This window comes from Vidua chalybeata, chromosome 3, assembly GCF_026979565.1.
Source record: "Vidua chalybeata isolate OUT-0048 chromosome 3, bVidCha1 merged haplotype, whole genome shotgun sequence".
Taxonomy (NCBI): Eukaryota; Metazoa; Chordata; class Aves; order Passeriformes; family Viduidae; genus Vidua; species Vidua chalybeata.
Window position 1 is genome coordinate 31,657,810 of NC_071532.1, and position 22,292 is coordinate 31,680,101.

Below are 22,292 nucleotides of genomic sequence, written 5' to 3' on the forward strand. Positions count from 1 at the left end.
GCAGTGACCCTGCCCTTAAATTTGTCCCTTTGACAGCAGAGCCCCGAGTCTGATGACCCTGCCCACTACAGTTATCTCAAAGGTGCATCCAGCTGCTCTAAAGCACAGCCTCTCTCATCTGTGACTGACAAAGCCAAGTACAAGCAGAAAGTGCTCAAAGCCAAGGGGTGGGAAGGACAGCAAAGGGGATAAGCAAGGATCATTTCACAGAGCAGACAAGTGGCTTCATTAGGAAGTTGTTTTGAGCACACTGCTTATCCTTCTGGGATAGCAGAGCCAAGGAAGACCATGCCTTGCTGTCTCCCACCAAAGTGCCTCAAAGAACCTGTTCTAACAATGTTTTTTCCCTGGGATTATTTAGCTTTTCTCAAAGGACCAGTGTATTCAGAACTGAGCTTTGTCAAGCTGTTTACGTTGTGCCACTTGGAGTCACTGCCAGTGACTCTGTTCATTCCACAGTGTTTATAGCAACTCTTGTGGAAGGGAGCTGCCCAAAGCGAGCTGTGAGGAGCACAGTGCTTCCCTTCCAGTTGGGGAAAGGGGAATTTATACATGCATGAGACAGGTAAAATAGGCTCAACTGGGGCAGGTTTGCTGCTGCAATTACTTTGGTTTTCAAGGCACTTGCACATTTCATGTGAAATGAGCCTGTAGCATACCCAGACAATAGTACATTGAACTTCTCAGCATCTTGCTTCTCATAGCACAGCACTTGCTTTGCTCTCTCTGAAGAGAATTCTGCTCCCCAGGTAAACTCTGGGACCAAACTAGGGCACATCCTGGCCTCAACTCCAGGATAAGCTGCTTACCAGGAGCAGCTAAGCAGTAAAAAGTGACTGACACAAACCTCAGCATAACTTGCCTTTTTGCCTCTAGGTCCTTGCTTTTCTTCTTGTTCAGTCTAAACCGTGCATGGCCCTGTCTCTTCCCCTCTGGGTGAGGCATTTCAAGACTGTCTTGGAGCAGAGAGCTTACAGGTTTTAGCTGCCCACATCCAACCCCTTCTGCTACCCACTCAAAGCCCAAAGAGACGATGCAGTTCAAGCTGGGCTCTTCCAGTACTGACAGATGGCCCCATGCAGCAAGCCAGTGACATTCCTGGGCAGAGCCTTGGACCACAGTGTGAGCACAGTGCTGAACCTCTGAACATGAGAGAGATGATGACAAGCTTATCTTAGCTCAAGAGCCATACACAGCAATGCCAAGGTTTGCAAATTAATAAAAAGCCAACAGCATTACAGATAAATGTATTTTAATTAGGATTAAATACTATCTCAAGGTATCTTGAAATCGCACTTTTACTGTACTATCAACAGCCAGAGGCAATAAAAAAAATGTCTGAAAATGTAGAAGTTCTAGCATCCAACACATGACAGTAAGTGCTGCCATTTAAAGCGACAAACACCGCTCCCGAGAACAGATATTCTTAGAGGAAGAAGTTGTAACATTTTTGTATGGACAAAAAAAAAAAAAAGTAATTTGAAGACCAGAAGAAATATATTAGTGCCTGCCTTTTTAAAAGATTTTTTTTTGTTGTTGTTTTTCTTTTTTTTTTTACATTAAATACAGTTTTCTTTAAAAGCAAGGTACTTTCTAAATTCATGGTTTATATACTGTATGTACACAAGAGCAGAACATTGTACAGTGTTTTTGGATAAAGCAGCACTAACTAGCTGTAAGCCGGTACGGTGTTGCTGACCCAAAAAAGCAAGGTGACAAGTTAAGCACTCTAGGAGAAGTATCTCCATGGTTGGTATGAGAAAAGTAAAGTATCATGTATGTACAAAGTAACCGTTCACACAAACCCGGCCAACTCAGCATTGTTTGGCATGGAACTGCACATGCTGCAGCTGATCAATGGAAGCCTGACTGCAAGAGCTGGTCTGAGACCCAAAGCAATCATTTCCTTTCAGTAACAAGGTGCATCACCCATGCAGAGAGCACTTGCACAAGTCATTATTGCAACAGTCACCCCTAGGCTCCGGGGGAGTGGATTCTTACTGCAGCCTCAAGCCAAGGGACACTTTACAAAATGCCCCAACCAAACCATAGGAAATTGAGATTAAAGCTACATTACAGATACATTAAGTATCTGTATGTGCACCTGGCCTTTCTGCCCACAGTTACAAATTAAAGCAGAAAGTTTGCACCCCACTATCACCAGTTCAGACTAAAAGGGAGTGGCAGTGATTTCCATCATTAGTGCAACATTAACTCCTATACTGTATCAAAGTGACTGACTGCTCTCCAGGCACAACATGCATATTCAGGTCTTACAAAACTGGTTTCAAGTTTGTAGCCTTGTAGTTTTTTTAGCCTACCCCATTAAAAACCCCATTAAACTCAGGAGTAGTCTATATCCTGTTCGAAGTCAATTGCATCAAGATATGACTTTTATTCTAGGGTTATCAGTGGGACAGAGATTAAGGTTCTTCTTGTTACACATACTTTTAAACATCATTCAGCTTATGCCTTCAGAAGAGGTTATTTGCTGTACTTTCAGGATGTTGTTCATCCTTGTCTTACACACTACACTGGTTTAAGGAACTGAATGTTTCTTCTTTGATGAGGACAGAAGTGAGACAACTTGTTTCTAAACTGCATAAACTTGAAACTTTAAGTTTTAATGGTGTAAAAAATCTGACATTCAATTACAGTTAAGAGAAACTTGCTATACAGCAAACTGCATCCAAATCTACCAGTTACTGATGGGACCTTTAAATTAACCATCAACAAGTTATTCAAGGCATCCAGACCTGGAAACATCAGATCACCCAGCCAGTGAGCCAGCAACTCCCTCCCCCTTTTTCATGAGGCTTTAACAAGTGCAATGGATGTGATCTCAGCACTGGAGCCAATGACTCCAATCCCCAAAAAGGTTAGGGAGATCCTGTGTTAAGCCCAATGCAATATGCATTAGTGTCATGGAGCAGGAAGATCCCAGTGTCTACTTGTTAAAAGTTCACACAAACCATACAGATACAGACAGGATGAAACACAGACTCAAAAGGATCCATTATGCTTGAAGAAAATTCCAAATAAAATGACATCTTCTGCACAGCTCAGACTCAGACACAGCCACACCTTTATCTAGTATAATAAACTCTGTAGTAAACTGTTTTTGACCTCCATAGAGAGTAGGAGTTGTCAAATTTAAGAAGATAAACTCCTCTCCCTGGGTACTGGTGGCTGCCAGCATACACTTCTTCGTGACAGTCTCGTCTGTACACAGGCACTATTTCATCTAGCTGAGGCTTGTTGGCATTCTTTTTGGCTTTTTCTTCACTGCTAGTATTTTCTGCAAGGGAAAAAAAGAGGTGTCAGTGAACATGGGTGGATGCTTTATGAAAGAAAGTCAGACTAATCTCTAGGGGACAAGGCCCTCTTTGTTAGTTTAGGAATGAGAGGAGTTGCAGGGATTCATACCAAGGCTGGGGCTGAAGCACTCAGAAGCAGGAGGAACAGCAAGCATGCTCACTTTATCATGATTTTAACAGCTTGATATTAAAACTCACCACACCCATCTCTCCAGCACAACCAGGTCAGTTTGTGGAGATGCCAAACTCTAGTTTTCAGTACAACAATCACCCACCACTGATGTGCCATACTGACTAGCACAGATTACTTGGTAGTGATTCCCAAAGAGCCACTGCCTCCTAGGTCAGGGCAGCTCCTTCCAAGCAAATCACATGCTCATTTCAAAACATTTTTCTGAGGCTATGCTAGACTCCTCCACAGGCAAAGGCTGTGACCTGTGCCTCAGGCACTAGCAGGACTTGCTCTCTGAGGCTGTTTTGCTGCAGCCTCAAGGAAACTTCCTCCCCAGAAACATCTCTTGAACAGGACAGGATTGTTCCCAAGGTTTCAGTGTGCTCTGTAACAGCATGGGTTTCAGTTTACTGAGTAGCTGACTTAGGAAAAGGATTTCCCCAGCCTCAGCTGCTTTAACCTGTCTGTGACCCAAGGAGGGGACTGAAGTTACTTGCAGAACTGCAGCTGCTATTCAAAATTGAAAACATGACTCCAGCCAGATGGAAGCCAGGCAAAGCAGGAGGTTACACAAGACCATCAGTGGGGATTTCCCTCACAGCAAACCCTGACAGTTCACCTACATTAGCATGCTTACCTTCCTCTTCCTCCTCATCATCACTGGACTCGCTGACATGCACACTGACTGCAGTATTAGGGGAGTCTGTCCATTCAAAATACACCCCAAAACCAATGTCATAATTGTCTGTAGCAAACTCCCAAAAGAGGTAAGACCCCTCTTCATGAGTTGGGACTCTGACTGTAACCACTTCTCCTCGGCCCACTGTGATCACAGAGTCTGCATCCTGACGGATTTTTTCCTTGAAGTCTTTGATCTGGGGTCGTGTCCACATGGATGGGGCAGCAATCACTGGGACAGAATCTGGAGACAGGGGAGGAAATACTCCAAGTTAGGCTTTGTTTCAGTTATTTATGCTGCATACTTAAGTGTGTGCCTAAGGAGTACTTGAGGGCCCCAGACACTAAAGGTGCTTCCAGGTAATTTTTTTTAACAGAAGAAGCAAGTTTCAGCTCTGAAAAGATGTATGAACCAGTGCAAATTTAGGTATAACACTACTAAATGCTACCAGTTCACCCATCCAGCACATTTAAACCAACAGTGCTTATGCAGAAAAGCCTCAGAAGGCAAATGCACTGCTACAGGTTTATATTGCACAGAACCCTTCACTGTAAGGATCTTGACACAGCTCTGACCCAGTTCAAATAAAACTGAGCGTATTTCTGCCCAGAACAGCTTTGTGCTAGAACTTTTACGCCTCTTTCCTTCAAGTCTAGAGTGACAGGAGGTTCTGGATCCCATCAACTTTGCTGAAATGCTCCTCCTTCCCTCCCCTCCCAAAGCTGACCTTTGCCTATGCAGTATTATTCTCTCATGAGAGACAGTAGTCCTAGGAATCAAACCTAGTTTTTCCATAGGCAGATGAAGCCAAACACAGAACCACAGTAATCCTACTTAAGACACCTGAATCCTAAGAAAGGCTTTTGCTATTTATTTTTAATTAAGAAATTCAGCTAGTCCCACCTTTTGGTCCATTCTCCAGTGCTTCTTCCAAAACCTCTGGATCCAACTCTTTTTCAGAGCTGTCTGCATGTGCACTGGCCTGCCCATTAATGGATGGGGTGTCCCCTGGGGCAGGGGTGTTCACCTTCGATGCAGTAGTTAGGGGTGTCCCTGTCGCTGCCACCACTGCATCCTGCTGCTTCTGTAAGGCTGCCTAAAACAACAGGAATTTAAGTCAAGTACAACCAAACTCTCCCAAGATGCCAGTTTTATACCTTCCAGCAGAAGGTATAAAGACAATTTAAATAAAAAACCTCCACTTTCACCCTACAAGGGGGCTTGACCCAAAAGACGAGAAGCAGCACACATTAACCAGTTACATCTACCATCTACTCAGTCCCAAGGGATGTGAAGTCACTTGGTTCTAGGCTGGTGGATACAACCTGAACAAAAAAAATTTCAACTTTCAAATTAATTAGGGTACACACAAACTCTTGCACTTAACTATGGAAGTTTTTCATTCCTGTAACATTTCTATCAAAGCTGGAAGTTTGACTTGTTTGCTGGGTTAGGTTTTTTTTTTTTTTTTTTTTTTTTTTTTTTTTAATTGGCTGGGAGGGTTCCATCCAGCCTGAGCTCATCCAGGTCTAAAAAGAGCTGACTATTGAAGGTCTATTAGCTACTTGCCAATTTATGAGTTAAACAGAGAACTCTCTTGAGCAGCCTCCTTGTCCCTTGTTATCAAGCCCAGAGAGACATCACAGGCTTTTTTGTTAGGACAGGGAAAAGATATAAGTGGCAGTGCCACTTTAAAGGATAACCCAATAATCACAAGATTTTGATGAACAAATAGGTATCCTGCAGGAATATGAAGACAATATAGAAAAAATACCAGTTAAGATTTTAAATTTAAGCCATTGCACAGATGCTGTCCAGATTTCACTATCTACTACAGCAGTTTTGTGCACTGAAAGTGCACAAAGTGTGAACTTTTCTACGTAACTATTGCACGCAGCCCTTCCAAGATTAATTGCATCAGAAGCTGATCTGTAAGCAGAACAGCACTTTCTAACAGCACTAACAGATCCCAGGGCACCTGACTCACAGGCATCCAAATAAAGAATTCCTCAGAAGTGTTAGAGAAGCTACACGAGGGAAGACCAAAGAGTAATTATAACAGGGGAGAAAGTCTCTGCCTTTCCTACACCACCTCAGCTCCATCCAGTTGTGGTTTGGCTTAGAAGGGAGCTATAAAGATCATCTAGTTCCACACTCCTGCCATGGGAATGGACACCTTCCACTAGACCAGGCTGCTCAAAGCTCCATCAAACTCATCCATGAACACTTCCTGGGATGGGGCTTCCACAGCTTCACTGGGCAATCTGTGCCAGTGTCTGACCACCCTCACTGTAAAAAAAAAAAAAAAAGTCTTCCTTATGTTCACTCTAGACCTACACTCTTGCAGATGAAAACTTTTGCCCCTCATCCTGTCACTAGAGGCCCTGGTACAAAGGTCTTTCTTCATGTTTCTTACAAACCCCCTTTAGGTACTGAAAGGCTGCAGTGAGGTTTCCCCAGAACCTTCTCTTCTCCAGGCTGCAGAGCCCCAGCTCCCTCAGCCTCTCTTCATAGCAGAGGTGCTTCAGCCCTCTGAGTATCTTCGTGGCCTCCTCTGGACTTGCTCCAACAGGTCCACATCCTTCTTATGCTGGGGACCCCAGAGCTGGATGCAGCACTGCAGGTGGAGCGTCATGAGAGCAGAGCAGAGGAGCAGAATCATCCCTCTCCCTCAACCTTCTGGCCACACTTGTTTTCCTGCATCCCAGGATATAAATGACTTCCTGAGCTGCAGAAGTCCATTGCCAGCTCATATCCAGTGTTTCACTCAGCAGTCCAGCTCTGCAGGACAGCTCTCAACCCATTCACCCCCAAGACTGTACTGATACTGAGGAGTGCCCTGACTTGGCCCACTGCAGGGGCCTTGTTGAACTTCATGAGGCTCACATGGCTCCCTTCATTGGATATTTTTTATCGAGGGCATCAGCCTCCACAAAATACAAATGACCTAACAAGAAATCAGTTACTGAACTTTAGGTCTTTAGCTCAAGAACAGACCTCAGGCTGGCAGCTACAGTCTGTCCTCCCACCCAAATCACGAGCAGCTTATTGCAGGCAAGCAACTTCATCAGCTGTTAGTACATGATGAAGTCAGGCAATAGGTGCAGAAGGAGAGAGAAGTCAGCAGTGATCAGGCTGGCAGGGAAAAGGAACCTCCAGCCCAGCAGTGATGCTACAGTGCTGCATATGCATGCTCAGCTAGAAACACAGGGCTGACCACAGCCTGCTGCTCTGCACTGATCTTCAGGAGAGTCACCTGAAGAGGTCTGTTCATGCTCAGATGCACTGGCGTGTCATTAAATTACACACACACATCACTAACGCTGCAGCAGAGCAGCTCACATTTCATCTCTAATCATAATACTGAACCAAGTCATCAGTAAAGAATGCTTAGTGTTTTCTTAATTAACAGCTGCTTCGGAAAACTTCTCCAAAAGATGAAACAAATAAAGGGGCTTTGGTGTTTGAATCTGAAGCAGCATTAGTCACTAGCAGGGTAGCTCTCCCTGTGGCAATTATCTTTCCAAGGAGATAACTTGGACACATTAATACGTCCCAGTGAGAGCCTGGGACACAAAGCCCAGGTTCCCCAGTCAGAGCCTGGGACACAAAGCCCAGGTTCCCCAGTCAGAGCCTGGGACACAAAGCCCAGGTTCCCCAGTCAGAGCCTGGGACACAAAGCCCAGGTTCCTCAGTCAGAGCCTGGGACACAAAGCCCAGGTTCCTCAGTCAGAGCCTGGGACACAAAGCCCAGGTTCCTCAGTCAGAGCCTGGGACACAAAGCCCAGGTTTCCCAGCCATACCTGCTGCTGTGCGAGCTGGACCTGGTAGAGCTGCTGCATGTACTGCTGGTAGTGCTGCTCCTGGAGCTGCCGGATGAGGATCTGCTGCTGCTCGTAGTTGCCGGGATACTGCTGGGCCGCGTACTGCTGGAACTGCACGGCTGTCTGAGAGTTCAGCGCTGCCATGATCTGCTGCCTGCACAGCACAGGGAGCACAGCACGGCCTTACCAACAGCTCAGGCACTGGGCAGTCCCTGCCTTAGCTGCCTTGGAGGCCACTTACAGCACTTAATTCCATTCTGCAAAACCCAATTAAAATACATCTACATGATGGACCAGAACCCAGAGCTAATGCAGACATGGGTTTTGCCTGAAAATATGCTGAGAACACAAAGAAGGGAGCAACGTTTTCTACCCATTGTTTAGAAACATCAAATGTTAAAACAACAAGAGCTCTTGCATAATTCCTGATCTGTAGTCTGATAAAGAGGCAATGCTACACAAAACCCTGAAAAATGTAATTGAAAAATGACAGAATTTCTCAAACAAGCAAAGGAAAAAACCCACATATGCCTTTTCCAGAAACCATCCTTCCAGCAGACCTTCTATAAATATTGGTAGGAACAAACCTGCTGTGGCACAGCACACCAATGCTTTTTGGTGAATCTAAGAAAAACACACCACATAACTATCTTAGTTTTCCTGGTCAGTATGCAAACAAATACAAAAATCATGACTGACAGTGGCCTAATTCAGGAATTAAAAAAAAAAAAGTGCTGCCAGATGGGCATCTGCATCTCCAGTAAACTCAACTGCTGAAACTTCAGGAGGAACACATGGGTTACATACACACAGGCTGTTTTTCTCCTCTCTCCAAAGAACTAACAGAAATCCTATGGCTAAATGACAAGATAGATCAAGGGCCTGTCTCATGTTAGGTCAATCAGTGACTAGCTATCAGTGTTTCAGAGGAAGGAAGAAGTATCATACAATTGCAAGAAAAATTCTTTCCTTCTCACTCTTCTTCCATTCCAAAAAATCACATTCTAAAGCATCAGTACTAGACTGGTCTAATATCCCAAAGAGCACGATTTACTGCTTTTCAGCAAACCGACCAGTTTAGATACACTTGGTGTCCACATTTCTTTTCTGTCTAAACTCTTTATCTCTGTAACCTGCTATGACCACTTAATACACAACTCCCATTCACATGAAAAAAACCCTCAACTTCGAGGCATACCACACTTCTTGTTACTTAGTACTGTGCAACACTTTTTATTGTATATATAAATTCATGTCTGTCTCTTACACTTCTCTGGCTCTCACCATGTTAAACAAGCAGCAAAACTTGTGGTTTCATTATTTACTCCCTTCTCAAAACCACTATATAGCAAGCACAGGATCTACTTCAGAGACACCCCCTGCAAAGACATTTTTATGGTGGAAAATAGTTGCTGACTGATGTGGAACAGCTTTAGTATTCTCTTAAATATTACATGTGCAAAGCCAGATCTGTTTTCAGCATCTGGATGTGATGGGAACAATGAAATATAATTAGAACTGTATATTCCAAGTATAGCATTGTCTCAAATGCAAGACAGTTATTTTCTTTTAAGTGTTGTTTCCACTACTCACTTCTGCTGTTCCATGCGGAGTCGTTCCTCCTCTATTCTCCTCCTCTCCTCTTCTTCCCTTCTCAGTCTTTCCTCCTCTTCTCGCCTACGTTTTTCTTCTTCCTTTTGCAACCGCTCCCGCTCCTCCTCCTCGCGCCGCCTTCGCTCTTCCTCTTCTCTTCTGCAACATCCACTCAATAAGCCATTTCAGCATTCCTACAATCCTAGGATGAGTTATTTTCAACATGCTGTAACCTGCCTTTTGCCTGCCCAGCAAGGCTTTTGGTCTGGTACCATCTCCTCACACTTAAATTGGCCTGGAGAAGTGGCTTACTGGACACACAAAAAAAATCAGATTACTGCAGAGTTTTACTGCACTCAGCAGCATAACAAGGGTAAATTCTGTGTTACAATTTGATATTCATGCTAACCTGTTACTATGCCACCTGTATAGCAGAAAAAATTGCCTGGAAGCTTTAAAGACATCTTCCAAGCTTTCACACATGTTCAATAATGACGTGGATACTATGGTTTAATAATCACACCTGGAAGCAATAATAAGGCAGCCTTTGTCAAGCTGCTAACCCATATTAGAAGGAGAAGGTTAAAAGTGACAATTTAATATTCTCTGTATATTTAGTCCACAGACATATCAGGACAGACTTTTTGTGAAGCATTTCTTCTTAAGCAGATGACAGTATCAGCAAAATTTTTAAAACTCCTAAACAACCACCCATTACTGGCAAAGTAGAAAGGCTTAAAGAGACCAAACGGTACCACAGCCACCTACATTTCAAGCATTTCCCTTCCCAAGACAACTCCAACCTAAGCTAGCTGTGATACTGTCCACAGGCCAAGAGTTACACACTCCATAGATGCCAACACCAAAGTACCCAAATGTTACCTTTTCTTTTCTTGCTCTTCTTTCTCTATCTTGTGGGAAGTGACATACGTTGAGAACAAGTGGCAGCACCTATGTAGGAGCTTGACAAATTCTGTCATAGCTTTTTGTTTTGACATGTTTCCAAGGGCAGCCCATTCCTTCCTGAGAGAGAGAATTCAGCTGAAACAACAGACTCAACTCTTTTTAAGTCAGTAGTGAATGCTGACAACCCAGCAAGGAAAAAAAAGTTGGAAGACCAGGAACCAAATATTATCATTTGCAGTTTCAAAGAACCAACAACTTCTTCCCAAAGGCAGTACAATGTTCTCTTCTGCCTGCACAATGTTCTCTTTTCTTCCATCTTTCAAATAGACAATTTCTTACATGAAATTTCATACATCCCATCAACTCTACTTTGAATTCTGAACTATGTCCAAAAACTTCACAGCTACAAGTGAACCTGAAGTATTTTTCTAATCTCCTTCCACTCTAATTGTGGAGAAAAAAGTATATATTTTCCTGAATGAACAAACATGGTAACAACTATTGATTACAGCACTTCAGTTGGTTCAAAGAAACAGCCTTGTTCTTTCTAAGAAAAGCTGCATCCTTTTGTGCAAAAGCAGTGCACTGGGTCCACCTCAGAGAAGCAGCTGCTGTGTTGCACATTGCCTTCACTCTAGAACACTAAAAAGAGCAACTATATGAACATGAGAAGTGCAGCCTGAGCTGCAAGCAACACAAGAGACATACCTGAGACTTCCCAGGTCTCATAAAAGATTTACTCATGGCTTGAATGCATCAGGTTTTAATTTTCTGACTTCAGAAATTATCTTGGTGTTAGCTGTGGTGAATGCTTCTACCACTGGCAAAAGCCTTGGCCTGCTGTAGCCATGGTGTGTGGAGTTCAGATGAAACAGGGGCCTGCACATTAATGCATCTTAAACTGCTATGAGAAACTGGACTGTCAGCAGAGCAGCTTCTAGTGTGGTTGAAAAAAAAAAACAAACCAATAATCTTCTGTTAGCTCCAGTACTGAACTGTGACTCACACTTCTAAGATGTATTTGAAGAGGCCACTTTCACTTTCCACTAGCACAGACACTTGAGATAACCCACATAGTTGTAGAAATTGGATGATGTTATCTTCGCACAGGAAAAGCAGAGTTAAGACCAACAAAAGCACCAGCCCTTTTACCTTCTATCGTTCCCCAGCACATCAAAGAATCCAACTTCAGGGCAAGTGTCAGGGTTATAAGGTCCCAGCAGAACCTGCTTGTGCAGTGCCACAAGTTTGAGCTTTTCTTCATATGTTGGATGAAAGGCTTTGCCATCTTTTTCTGTAGGGGAAAAAAAATAATTTTCACTATTGTGATTAATTAAGCACAGAATATGAATGAGTGTGTTGCATAACCATTACCATGATTTCCACCATAAAAAAAAAGATAAAAAAAGTTGAATCACAAAAGACTAGACAAATTAAGTCAGTTCTATTTAAATTATAAATCTGTCCAGAATAAACACATCTACTTCAGCTAATGAAAACTTCAGTGTGGAGTGCTTTGCATCCCACTATCTACAGTCAGCCATCACATAGATATTTACATTAATTTGTTGAACATCACACCATATGGATCTATATCTTCAAAATATTTTAAAACCTTAACTGAATTCAAATGTGTCTGCCAAGTCTACTCTAGTGTGCACAGAATGGATTTCCATAAAGATGCGATGCTAGCTTTATAAACTGCTCTCCTTTCATGCTCTTCACATTGATGAAAGCAGAACAACCAAGGCTGAAGGCAGAGTGGAAAAATTAAGAGTCAAGGAGAGTTTTCCTTGAGGGAATACAATTGCTGCCCTTGGCCAAGGCAGCTGGAACAGCCCCTCACAATGAAAAGCCTTGCAGCTGACTCCATCAGCTCAAACACATACAGTGAACTCTGACAATAAGAAGGCAACATAAGCCTGAAAATGTTCCAGTGGCTCCACAGGAAGATCTTCTGAAGCATTCTCAGTTAGATCCCACCATGCTTTTACTGGTAAGAAGATACTTGCATTGATTTAAAATGATATATGAATTAGTCAGCTAGGACTTACCTCAACACATTTAAATTGTCAAAACAAATCAAATAAACAGGCATTGCTGTGTGTGACTACACTACTCATTAAGAAGACAACATTTTTCTTTAACAGGAAAACAGATAAATAAGCATCTCCTTTTGGAAGGAGAAATGAGGAAGCTACTACCAGAGGTAAAAGACAGTCACTTCCCATGACAGCACTGCTCTCCATGTAACTGGGAGCTGGAGACAAAGCTGCCACTCATTCCCAGTTCTCCTTCGGAGCAAGGTGTTTACAGCCCTAAACTGAACAGTCCACACCTAAATTTCAGGCTGACACATACTGCAACATTGCTTGGCTGACACTTGTCAACAGTTATTAACAGGAAAAGAAGTGAATCTTAGAACTAGAGCGGAAGGAAAATACCCCTACTACAGTATTGAAAAACTCAGAGCAAATACCTCTGGAAATCAGAAACAATCCTAGGGGAAAGTGCTTGCAGGTCACAGCAAGACATTCTATTTTTTGATAGAGAAAGTTCAGTACACTGCTGGACTTACTCAGCTGAAACATCACAAGGAACTACTACATGCATGCCGTTTATTTTGAAGCCACAGTCAAATGATTAGGAAGGCAAATATTTAATTACTTATTATCCATTCCTAGAAGTCCACATCACTGTTGCAGAATTTCAAGTATTTGCTCTTGTCCCAGTGTCACACAACCTTGCAGCAAATATAACTGCCAGCTTCAAAAACAGAAGCATTTCTTCCCAAAAATATCTACTTCCAAAAATATCTGGTGGGGTAGAAAGGGGGGTGGGGGATGTAAAAACCGAAACAGAGTTTACTCAGTGTATACAATTAAAGGATGAGAGGTAGCTGACACAAACTGAAGTATAAGAAATGCCACTTAAGCATTTTTATGGGGTTTTGTTTGTTTGCTTGAAGTTGTTGGGTTTTTTTAATGTTGTTGTTTTTGGTTTTTTAAACTGAGAGTGATCAAGCACTGGAACTGGTTGCCCTGAGAAGTTTTTAAAGTCTCCACGATTGAAGATGTTCAAAACCCAAAGAGAGACAGTGCCACAAAGCCTGAACTGAAAAGGAGGGCTAAACCTGACAATCCCCAGCAGTCCCTTCCCACCCCAAGTTTGCAATCCTTAAGGGATTCAAATCATCACATTCTGTTGAGCTTTCTACTCCTGCTCTCAGGCCTACCAAAGAGCCCTTTGGCTTTTCCTCAACTCTTCACACTTTACACTCAACTCAGAATTTACTTATTAGATAACAAGCACTTCCATTAGCCTCAATAAACAGCACTACTTTGAAATAATACTTAATATCCTGGGGCATTGTGTTACAAAGCAAGTCAATAGACAAAGGTACCTCACTGAAATTTTGCCAGGCTTCTGAGCAAAGCATGATTCTCAAGGGGTTCCTATAGCACAGTTTACTTCTCACAACCTGTGTACCTACATCTGTCTGGCAAAACACACAGCTGGTTTCTGTGCTAAGCCAGATAACATCATCAGTATTTGAACTCACTCCTGAGGAGAGTTAAAGTGAAAAAACCTTCATTTCCCATGCAATGCACAGCACATCTGCATTTTCACAGAACAGAGAAGTCAGACCTCATGCCCTAATTACTGTGAGAAGCCAAAATCTGCATTTACAAAGAATGGTGACCCAAGGGAAGAACAACAAACAAGCTAAATAAGAGAGGGGAAAAGACAGAGGAGAAAAAATACAAGACAAGCTTTCAGTGACTTGTAGATAATGTAGGTTAGAAGCAAATTATCAGAAAAACACTTGCAGCCAGTCCGACAGTGAAGTTAATTTTCATACTAACTATTTTGCAGTTGAACTCTATGGCATAAGCCACACTGTATAATCACCCCAAAGATCAGGAATTGTTGGTGTTTAACTGAACCAGAGGACCTGAATTCATCTGCAGAGTCAAATATGCCAAAAAGAGCATTAGTGTGTCTAGACAAGTAGAAGTGCCAAAGGGATCCAAGCACCCGTGAACGCGCTATTCAAGCAGGCATTACCCACACACCTAGCACAGCTGGGGAAAGTGGAAGAACATATAAGGGCTCCAGGGAACACACTGAAAAATCCAAAGGACATGCACAGCAGTAATACAGCAACTGTACCACCTTCCCTAGGCCACTGGTATGCCTGACCCAACAAGGCCAGGAAGATGCTCAGTTTTCAACCACAACAGAAAGATGAAGCTGTTACTAGTAATGTGAGGGGCTTATGTCACTGTGTGGCACTGTATTATTGACATGGATTGATAAAAGCCCACAAATTTAGACACAAAGGAGTTTAAGAAATATGCTTAAGAGATTGCATTGTGCAAGATACTGTTACTCCTCTGTAACTTCAGATTTTTCCCCATTAGAAATATGGCACACCATGCTGCACCTTTCACTCCAACTTCACCTACTGCACCCACTCTGAATGCCTAATTCCATTGGGATATCATTCAGTTGAGTCATCTAGAAGCAGATAGAAAACAATTTGTGAAGAGTGATTTTTCACCTCATACCTTTTAAAAGCAGAAGTCACATATGTTAAATTCTATTCATTTGCAAGGTTTTAATGAGCAAGACCAAAACTGAGAAGCGTGAGGACTGAACTGCTGCCTGCAGAGCCCAGTTCACTCTTAGACTCCTAATCCTCCTCTCCTGAAAGAGTGTTCTGCCTCAACAGAAGAATTACTGACTGGCCCTTCCAATTAAATATGATCAAAGCTCAACTTCACAAATGTGTTATAGGGGTTTTCATATTCTTGACAACAAGAGCCTATTTAACTTACGAATTACAATCATACCATCAAATTAGTGCTCAAAAAAAGAGGTCAAACAATTAATTGAGAAAGATATTCTGCTGAGGTTGAAGATGCATTCTTGTTAGGATAAGAGGAAATAACTTAGAGCAGTCAAAGAAAATTAGAGTACTTAACATTCCAGGAGAGCTTTTAGATACCAAAATGATATGGTTTGTGTACTGTCTACTCAGATGTGCTGCACTGCAAATCACTTTAGACAGTGCATGAACACTTCAGGGACTGTCATATATTGAAGGTTGGGTGCAATGGTATTTCAATGACAGGATGTGGAAAACAACAAAGCCAGGCTGATCCAGGGAGAGAATTGCTGGCAGAGCTATGCAAGCCACCCTCTCCTGCTTCAGGACAGACAGAGCTTGAACAGGTTAACTTCACTGGCATAACTAATACCAGCTCAGCAAGCAGAGGAAGCCATCAGAGACACTCCTACTGTGTCAGATGCCCCAGGGCTCACAATTACAGGCAGTCCTAGAGACAAAGAAATGTGCAATGACTGTAACATGACTGCTCTCCACTGTACACTGGATCCAGCACAGTGCAGCAGCTTCTTAATGGCAGCCAAAATGCTGCTTGACCTGCACTAGGCTTAACAGAGCAGAGAGGGAAAGAGTGCATAAGGGAAAGAAGGCTCTTGTTTACCACAGAAAAATGGACTGGAACACTGTTACCATCTATTTTCTATGCCTCTGTTATTCTGAAAAGCTCTCTTCACAAGTCATTATGTACCTTAAAAAAAAAAAAAAAAGAAAAGAAAAGAAAAAAGACAGTGCACATCTCCTGCACAGCCTAAGGCCTGACAGTTGAAGTGACCCAGGGTCGAGCATTTTAGATCTGCTTTAGATTTCTCTTTATCAGAGAGAATAAAGTAGCTTTTGAGTCTCTTTAATATCCTAGCCTAGTTTCTGTTGTGTTTTGCTCATTGTTTATACACACTCTCACCCTATTTTGTCTCGAGCAACTCTGTTACCTGCAGTATGCCACCACTGACAAGTGCCAGCTGCTATTGTAATAAGCAAACTCGAAGTATTTTGATCAGATTAACCTTACCTTGTAACCCTAAAAGTTACAGACAACTCCGGTTGCACACTGAAGCAGAAAAAAAGCTGCTTAAGTATCAGCACAGTTTTTAGAAGAATGGTCAGAAACAAGATCTCAGCACTGACCTATTAACATGGGCCATCCTTCAGATAGATCTGTTGCCTCTTGAAGTACAGGAGGAATCCCTGTTTGCTCCTTGGCATGCACAGGGCTGCTAACCAAGCGTGCCCACTCCCACAGTTGTTCTGACTGCATGAAAATAATTTGGAAATCAGACCACTTATTTTTGGAGCTGTGCAGATATAGAACAAGCTGGAAGAATCAGTAACCCAAGTATTGCAAGCTCCTGTAGCTCCCTGTCATTTCTATAAATAAAAATCTTTGTGTTATATCACTTTTAGGAAAAAATCTACAGATGAAATGATGGGCAATGACTTTGTGTGAGTTATTCCAGCTACAAGGATAGAGAAATATAATTTTCACTGGAAAGACTGACAACACAATTGAATGGGGAAAATTATCATCTTATGAGCAGAACCATGAGTTACAAGAAATTGCAGAAGGTTAAAAAAGGAGCAGAAGTAAGCTGATTAAAAAGTTTTGATTAAAAAGAACAGCAACAAACAAAAAAAAATCATTGCTAAGAGAGCACAGGGCAAGGAACTGGAATCTACACACAAGTAACACTCCACAGACTTCACCATTAGAGAGGAGATAAAGCCAGAACATAAATTCTGTTAAAATGAGAGATAACAGATATAGATTATTGCTACATAGCAACAATATAGATAAAGTCATTCACAGCATGTAACTTTTGCACTGTAAACACAAGTTTACACTGTAAAAACAGGTTCCTGTAGAATATTCAACCCAAGATAGAAAAAGACCACAGCTGACCAAGACAAGGAATTTGCTGCTGCAGAGACATTTCTTTCTGCATCATTAAGTACAACCAGAACTCTTTTAAGCAACTTCTTTTACAGAAAGAAGAGACATTGAGTACAATGCTTCCACAACCTGATAAGCTGATACAGGAGGAAAAAAAAAAAAAAAGATCATATGATCCCTCATGTTTTTTACAGCTTAAAAAAAAAGAAAAAAAAAAAAAAAAAAGAAACACCTCTGTATAGCATGCTAACAAAATAACTACTTTGTGGAAGGGCATCAGAACAGAGTGAAAGCACCAGTGCTTAAGAAAATTGCTTAGAGTCTTACATGCTCCTAATAACTACCAGGTGCAGGTCAGCTTTGTCCTTCCAGCAGTGTTTCCACCTGCAGCAAGTGCTTGCCCTTAGAAGGGGCAGCCTCCCCGGCAGGTCAGCTAACAACTGATTGCCACAAGACTGACCTTTCCAAGTGCACAGCTTGTCTTCCCTAATGCAGGCATGAGGCTGGTCTCCCTGCTCCACCTGAAGCAGGGTCTGCCTGAAAGCCACAGGAGCGAAACATTGCTGAAATGTGCTCAATGTAGTGAGCACAGCTCTTCCCTCAAAACCCCACAGGCCACTTCTCCCTCCGGAGGACACCGAGTGTGGCAAGGTACATCCACCTTCCCACAGAAGCACACCTGGCTACAGGGGATCCCAGCAAAAACACTCCCGGTCTACACCCTTGGTATTTCACAGCTGCCTGCTGGGGTCATGGTGGCACACAGAATCATTTAGGCTGCAAAAGACCTCTGAGACTATCGAGTCCAACCTATGAACACCATCGTGTCAACCAGACCATGGCACTAAATACCACGTCCGGTCCTTAAACACCTCCATGGACAGTGACTCCACCACCTCCCTGGGCAGCGCATTCCAATGTTTAATCACCTTTTTTGTGTAGAAATTCTTCGTAATGTCCAACCTGAACTTCCCCTGGCACAGCTCAAGACTGTGTCCTCTAGTCCTGAAGCAGCAAAGCCAGCCCTGGAGCTGGCATGCTGAGGAGAGAGCACGACACTCCCGCCAGGATCCGGGCTGTCAGCAGGCGAGGCACCGCTCACGGCGAGCGCTCCTCGCCCACGTCTGCGAGCTTTCCCTGCCCGTGACACCGAGCTCTGTCGCTCCGGTTTTAGGCGGGGTGCCGCACACCCCCGGCAGTGCCAGCCTCTGCTCCCGCCCGCTCACCGAGCCCTCCGGCACCAGGCAAAGCGCATCCCCGCGGGCCGCCGGGACGCGCCGCTCGCCCCGGCACACCGAGCCCTCCTGCGGCCGCCCCCAGCGACTTTCGGGGCACCCGGGGCTCCGCCTGAGCCCCGCGGCCCGGCCCGGCGGACGATGCTGCCCGGGGCTTCCGGTGCCGGTGGCTGCCCCGGTTCCGAGGGGCGCGGTGCGGGCCGGGCCGGGCCGGCGGCCGGGCTCACCTTTGAAGAAGCGCAGCGCCAGCCCGTAGAGCTCCTCCAGCGAGAAGCCCCAGCGCCGCTCCAGGCTCAGCGCCGCCTCCTCCGCCGCCTCGCCGCCGGCCTCCGCCGCACCCGGGGAGCCGGGGCCCGCTCGGCCCCGCCCCGCCGCCGGCTCGCCCTGCGCCGGCCGCGCTTCGCAGGGCGGCACCTCGGCGTTGGGGCTCAGCGTCAGCCCGTCCACCGAGACCTCGAGCCGGTCCGAGCTCAGCACCGCCGCCATCCTCCTCCGCCGCCTCCCACCCGCCCTCCTCCTCCTGCTCCTGCTCCGCTGCGGCGGCCACGTCCCGACTTCCCGTCCCCTCCGACCCGGATCTTCCGGGCCCGCCCGCGGCCCCGCCCCGCTCCGCCCCGCTCCGCCCCGCTCCGCGCCTGCCGGGCCGCGGGATGCGCCGGGGATAGGGCTGGAGGCTGGCTCGTCCTCTCCCCTCCCCTCAGGGGCACTGCCTGCTCCTGCGTCTGGGCTGCCGCAGTCCGGGAATCCCGGGGACTTGAGTGTCTGCGGGAGCCGGTGCTGGGCACCCTGTCCGCTGTTCTTGGATGCTTGGTTGATAATGGTTTTTCAACATCCATGTCTCCCTCGTGAGGGGAGACTGCGGGAGCTGGGCCTGTTAAGTCTGGAGAAGACAAGACTGAGAGGGAATCTCATTAATAAATAAAAATATGTAAAGTGCTGAGACTTTCGGTGGTGCCCATGACAGGATGTGGAGCAATGGCAGTAAACCATAACACAAGAAGTTCCACCTCAACCTTTTGCACTGAGGCTGGCAGAGCACTGAAACGGGCTGCCTAGAGAGGTCATGGAGTCTCCCTCTGGAGACTTTCAAACCCCACCTGGATGAGTTCTGTGTCACCCGCTCCAGGTGACCCTGCTTTGGCAGGGTGTTGGACTGGGTGATCTCCAGAAGTCCCTTCCAAGCTATGATTCTGTAAAAGCCTTTTGGTCCAGCTGGAAGGTGGTGTGGAGTCTGCTGCTGACCTTGTCCTCCTCTCAGAAATCATCCTTCATGCCTCACACAGGAGAGGAAAGAAACGAGCCAGAGAAAGGTAAAAAAGAGCACAAGGCAATTACTTCTCCAAGAGCTGTATCTGCAATTAGCTCATTCCCTTGTGACCCTGAAACACTGCTTACAATAATACTATTATTGTGTACTGTGGAAGGGGAGAGAGTCGCTGCCATGCATAGCTGCAGAGGATTATTCCCAGCTCACACAATCTTGCAGGATTTCAGGGTTTTGAGAGACTGCATTAGCATGGAGTGCTTTTGGTCACATTTCTCAGCCAAACCAAGACTCAGGCTGAACACCTGGGAAGTGGCACATCCTTGCCTGGTGGTTCATGAAGCCAGTGCTAAAGAAGACAGCTGCACACCTCTGCAGCCTCCTGAAACTCAGGGGGGTGGGAATCTCACCTGTCCCCCCAAAGCCTGTGCCCCCTTCTCGAGTTATCCCCTGAAGTTTGTCACACTGCCTAGTTTATCTGCCATTCAAAGTGGCTTTGGATCCATCTGTTGATCTCTCAGGAATGTTGAAGAAATTTCATTGTCACACTTACAAAGTGCTTAGAAGCCTTTGGGTGAAAGGGACAAGAAATGCAAAGCTTTAAATTAAATTACTTCATTTCCAGTTAGTATTTCTTGGGAGACAATGCCACTCAAGGCACTGCTTACTACACATGGGGCAGAATTTGGTTTGGATGATGAGTCACTTAAGCTTCAAAATAAATGTTACAACTAACTGGAAATCCTTTGTAGCCTCTTCACTAGTATTCTTGTTGATTGAGGATCAAATGTAATACCGTATGGTTTGTTTTTTCCTGCCAAAGACTGCAGAATGAAGCTGTACCATCCCCTTTTGTTGGCTGGAGCTCTCCAGAGCACACAGGTGTCTGTACTGACTATTTGGTGCTACCTTACAGACCAATCTAACAGCAGAAGCGATGATTTTATCTCCTCATACAAGCATACACTCTGCCTTACAGGTCTGTCACTTCAGCAAACATTTAATAGTTAATTTATAAATAATTTCTATTGAAATTTCAGTTTTCCAAGTTTTGGTCTGACACATTTCCTTCTTGGCTTGAGGAGTATACACTTCATAAATATTTTCTTCTGGCATCAATTTTACACTTTAATCCATAGTTTCTGCTTTAAGAAACTGAATTCTTTATCTTTAAAATGCATCCTCAGAGTAAGAGAAGCTGAAGTTCTGACTGATCCCTACAGTTTTCACTATTTCTGTTTCACCCAAATGGAAGAAAATACTCACTTTCTGTGCTGTTAAAACAAGAGGTGTTTCTGCTTCATGGAAGGGGACTGGCCTGAAACCAGGCAGCCCTTAGTTTTTCTGTGTGTTTGGAGACCAAGCTAAATCCAAGATGCTGATGAGCTGATTTTGGAATAATTACAGAAAATTGATTTATCTCCTGACAGGCTGTCCCATAGTGAACACTCAGTGTGTCTATCAAATGTGAGGCTATTCCTCTCTCCTCGTGCCAGCTTTGCCATGCAAGGGGCATGTGAGCTGGCACCAGCAGAGCAGCTTCCTCCTCAAAGGGCACAATAAACTCTTGGAGACAACCCAGTTGCAGAGTCAGAGCAAGATGTCTCTGACAGTGCTGTGTCTGACTGAAGCTCCTTCAGGTATAGGAAGGGGAATAGCTGTGAGATGACATTTTAGGAAAAAACAGGACTTTAAATCCTGGGAGGAGTCAGGAAGTCCTGGTCTGAGATCACGTAATAACAAACGATGAAACATTTTTCTAGAAGAAATTTTGAATTTGCAGCGATGGTTATTTGAGCTGACTGTTCACTGGCATGCAACCAGTATGACTTGCAACACCTTCAGTGAATTGCTCATCAGTCCTGTAAATGGAGACATATTTCCCACATGATTATGACAAAGAGTTCCCAATAATTTATGTGTTGGAGGAAACCCTTAGCTTAATTCACAGATAAGATGAAAATGCTAAGTTCAGCCAGTAAAATTTTCATTCATTTCTTGGAACAGCAGCTTCTGCGTGGGAAAAGAAACAGAAGAAATACAAGTCCCAGAGAGGGCATCTGGTCCTGTAAATACAGTGCTCTCCAGTAAGGAATATAGACCTAGAAAATTTATAGAGAATAAATCAATTATTTAATTCAAGCTGCTGAATGTTTGACAGTTAAAAATACCAACCTACTCACTGAAATTATACAGTAAAGAATCAAAACATTCATAGGGCACTGGCCTCATGTAAACAAACAGCTCTTCCACTCTTCCTGGTAGCAGAGCACCAGCCCTTCCTCCCAGACAGCCCTGGATGAAACCCATGTGCTTCCTGTGGCTTTGGCTGTCATTTGGAGGAGTCCCACTCATGTGGTGGTGTCTAACAGAGGAAGAGCCCCACTTTGAGAGATGTGGCCTAATGTGGTGTTTGCTGCAGCAAGGGCTGCTAAAAATTTGATTCTCTCGAAGGAGCATCTCTGAGCAGCTGGGTCTGGCACTGTGCTATGGGCTCAGAAA

At 44.3% G+C, this 22,292-nt stretch overlaps 1 protein-coding gene across 1 annotated transcript; it reads right to left on the bottom strand.

The window, feature by feature from the left end:
- Positions 1-1,235: 1,235 nt before the first annotated feature.
- ACBD3 (acyl-CoA binding domain containing 3) lies at positions 1,236-20,159 on the bottom strand. Its single transcript, XM_053938719.1, has 8 exons — positions 18,754-20,159; positions 11,644-11,785; positions 10,468-10,608; positions 9,586-9,744; positions 7,972-8,146; positions 5,072-5,264; positions 4,127-4,411; positions 1,236-3,298 (listed from the first exon to the last, which is right to left on the bottom strand). The coding sequence occupies exons 1-8, from the start codon at positions 19,010-19,012 to the stop codon at positions 3,087-3,089; spliced, it is 1,566 nt and encodes a 521-aa protein (XP_053794694.1). The 5' UTR covers positions 19,013-20,159; the 3' UTR covers positions 1,236-3,086.
- Between the last annotated feature and the right edge of the window lie 2,133 nt (positions 20,160-22,292).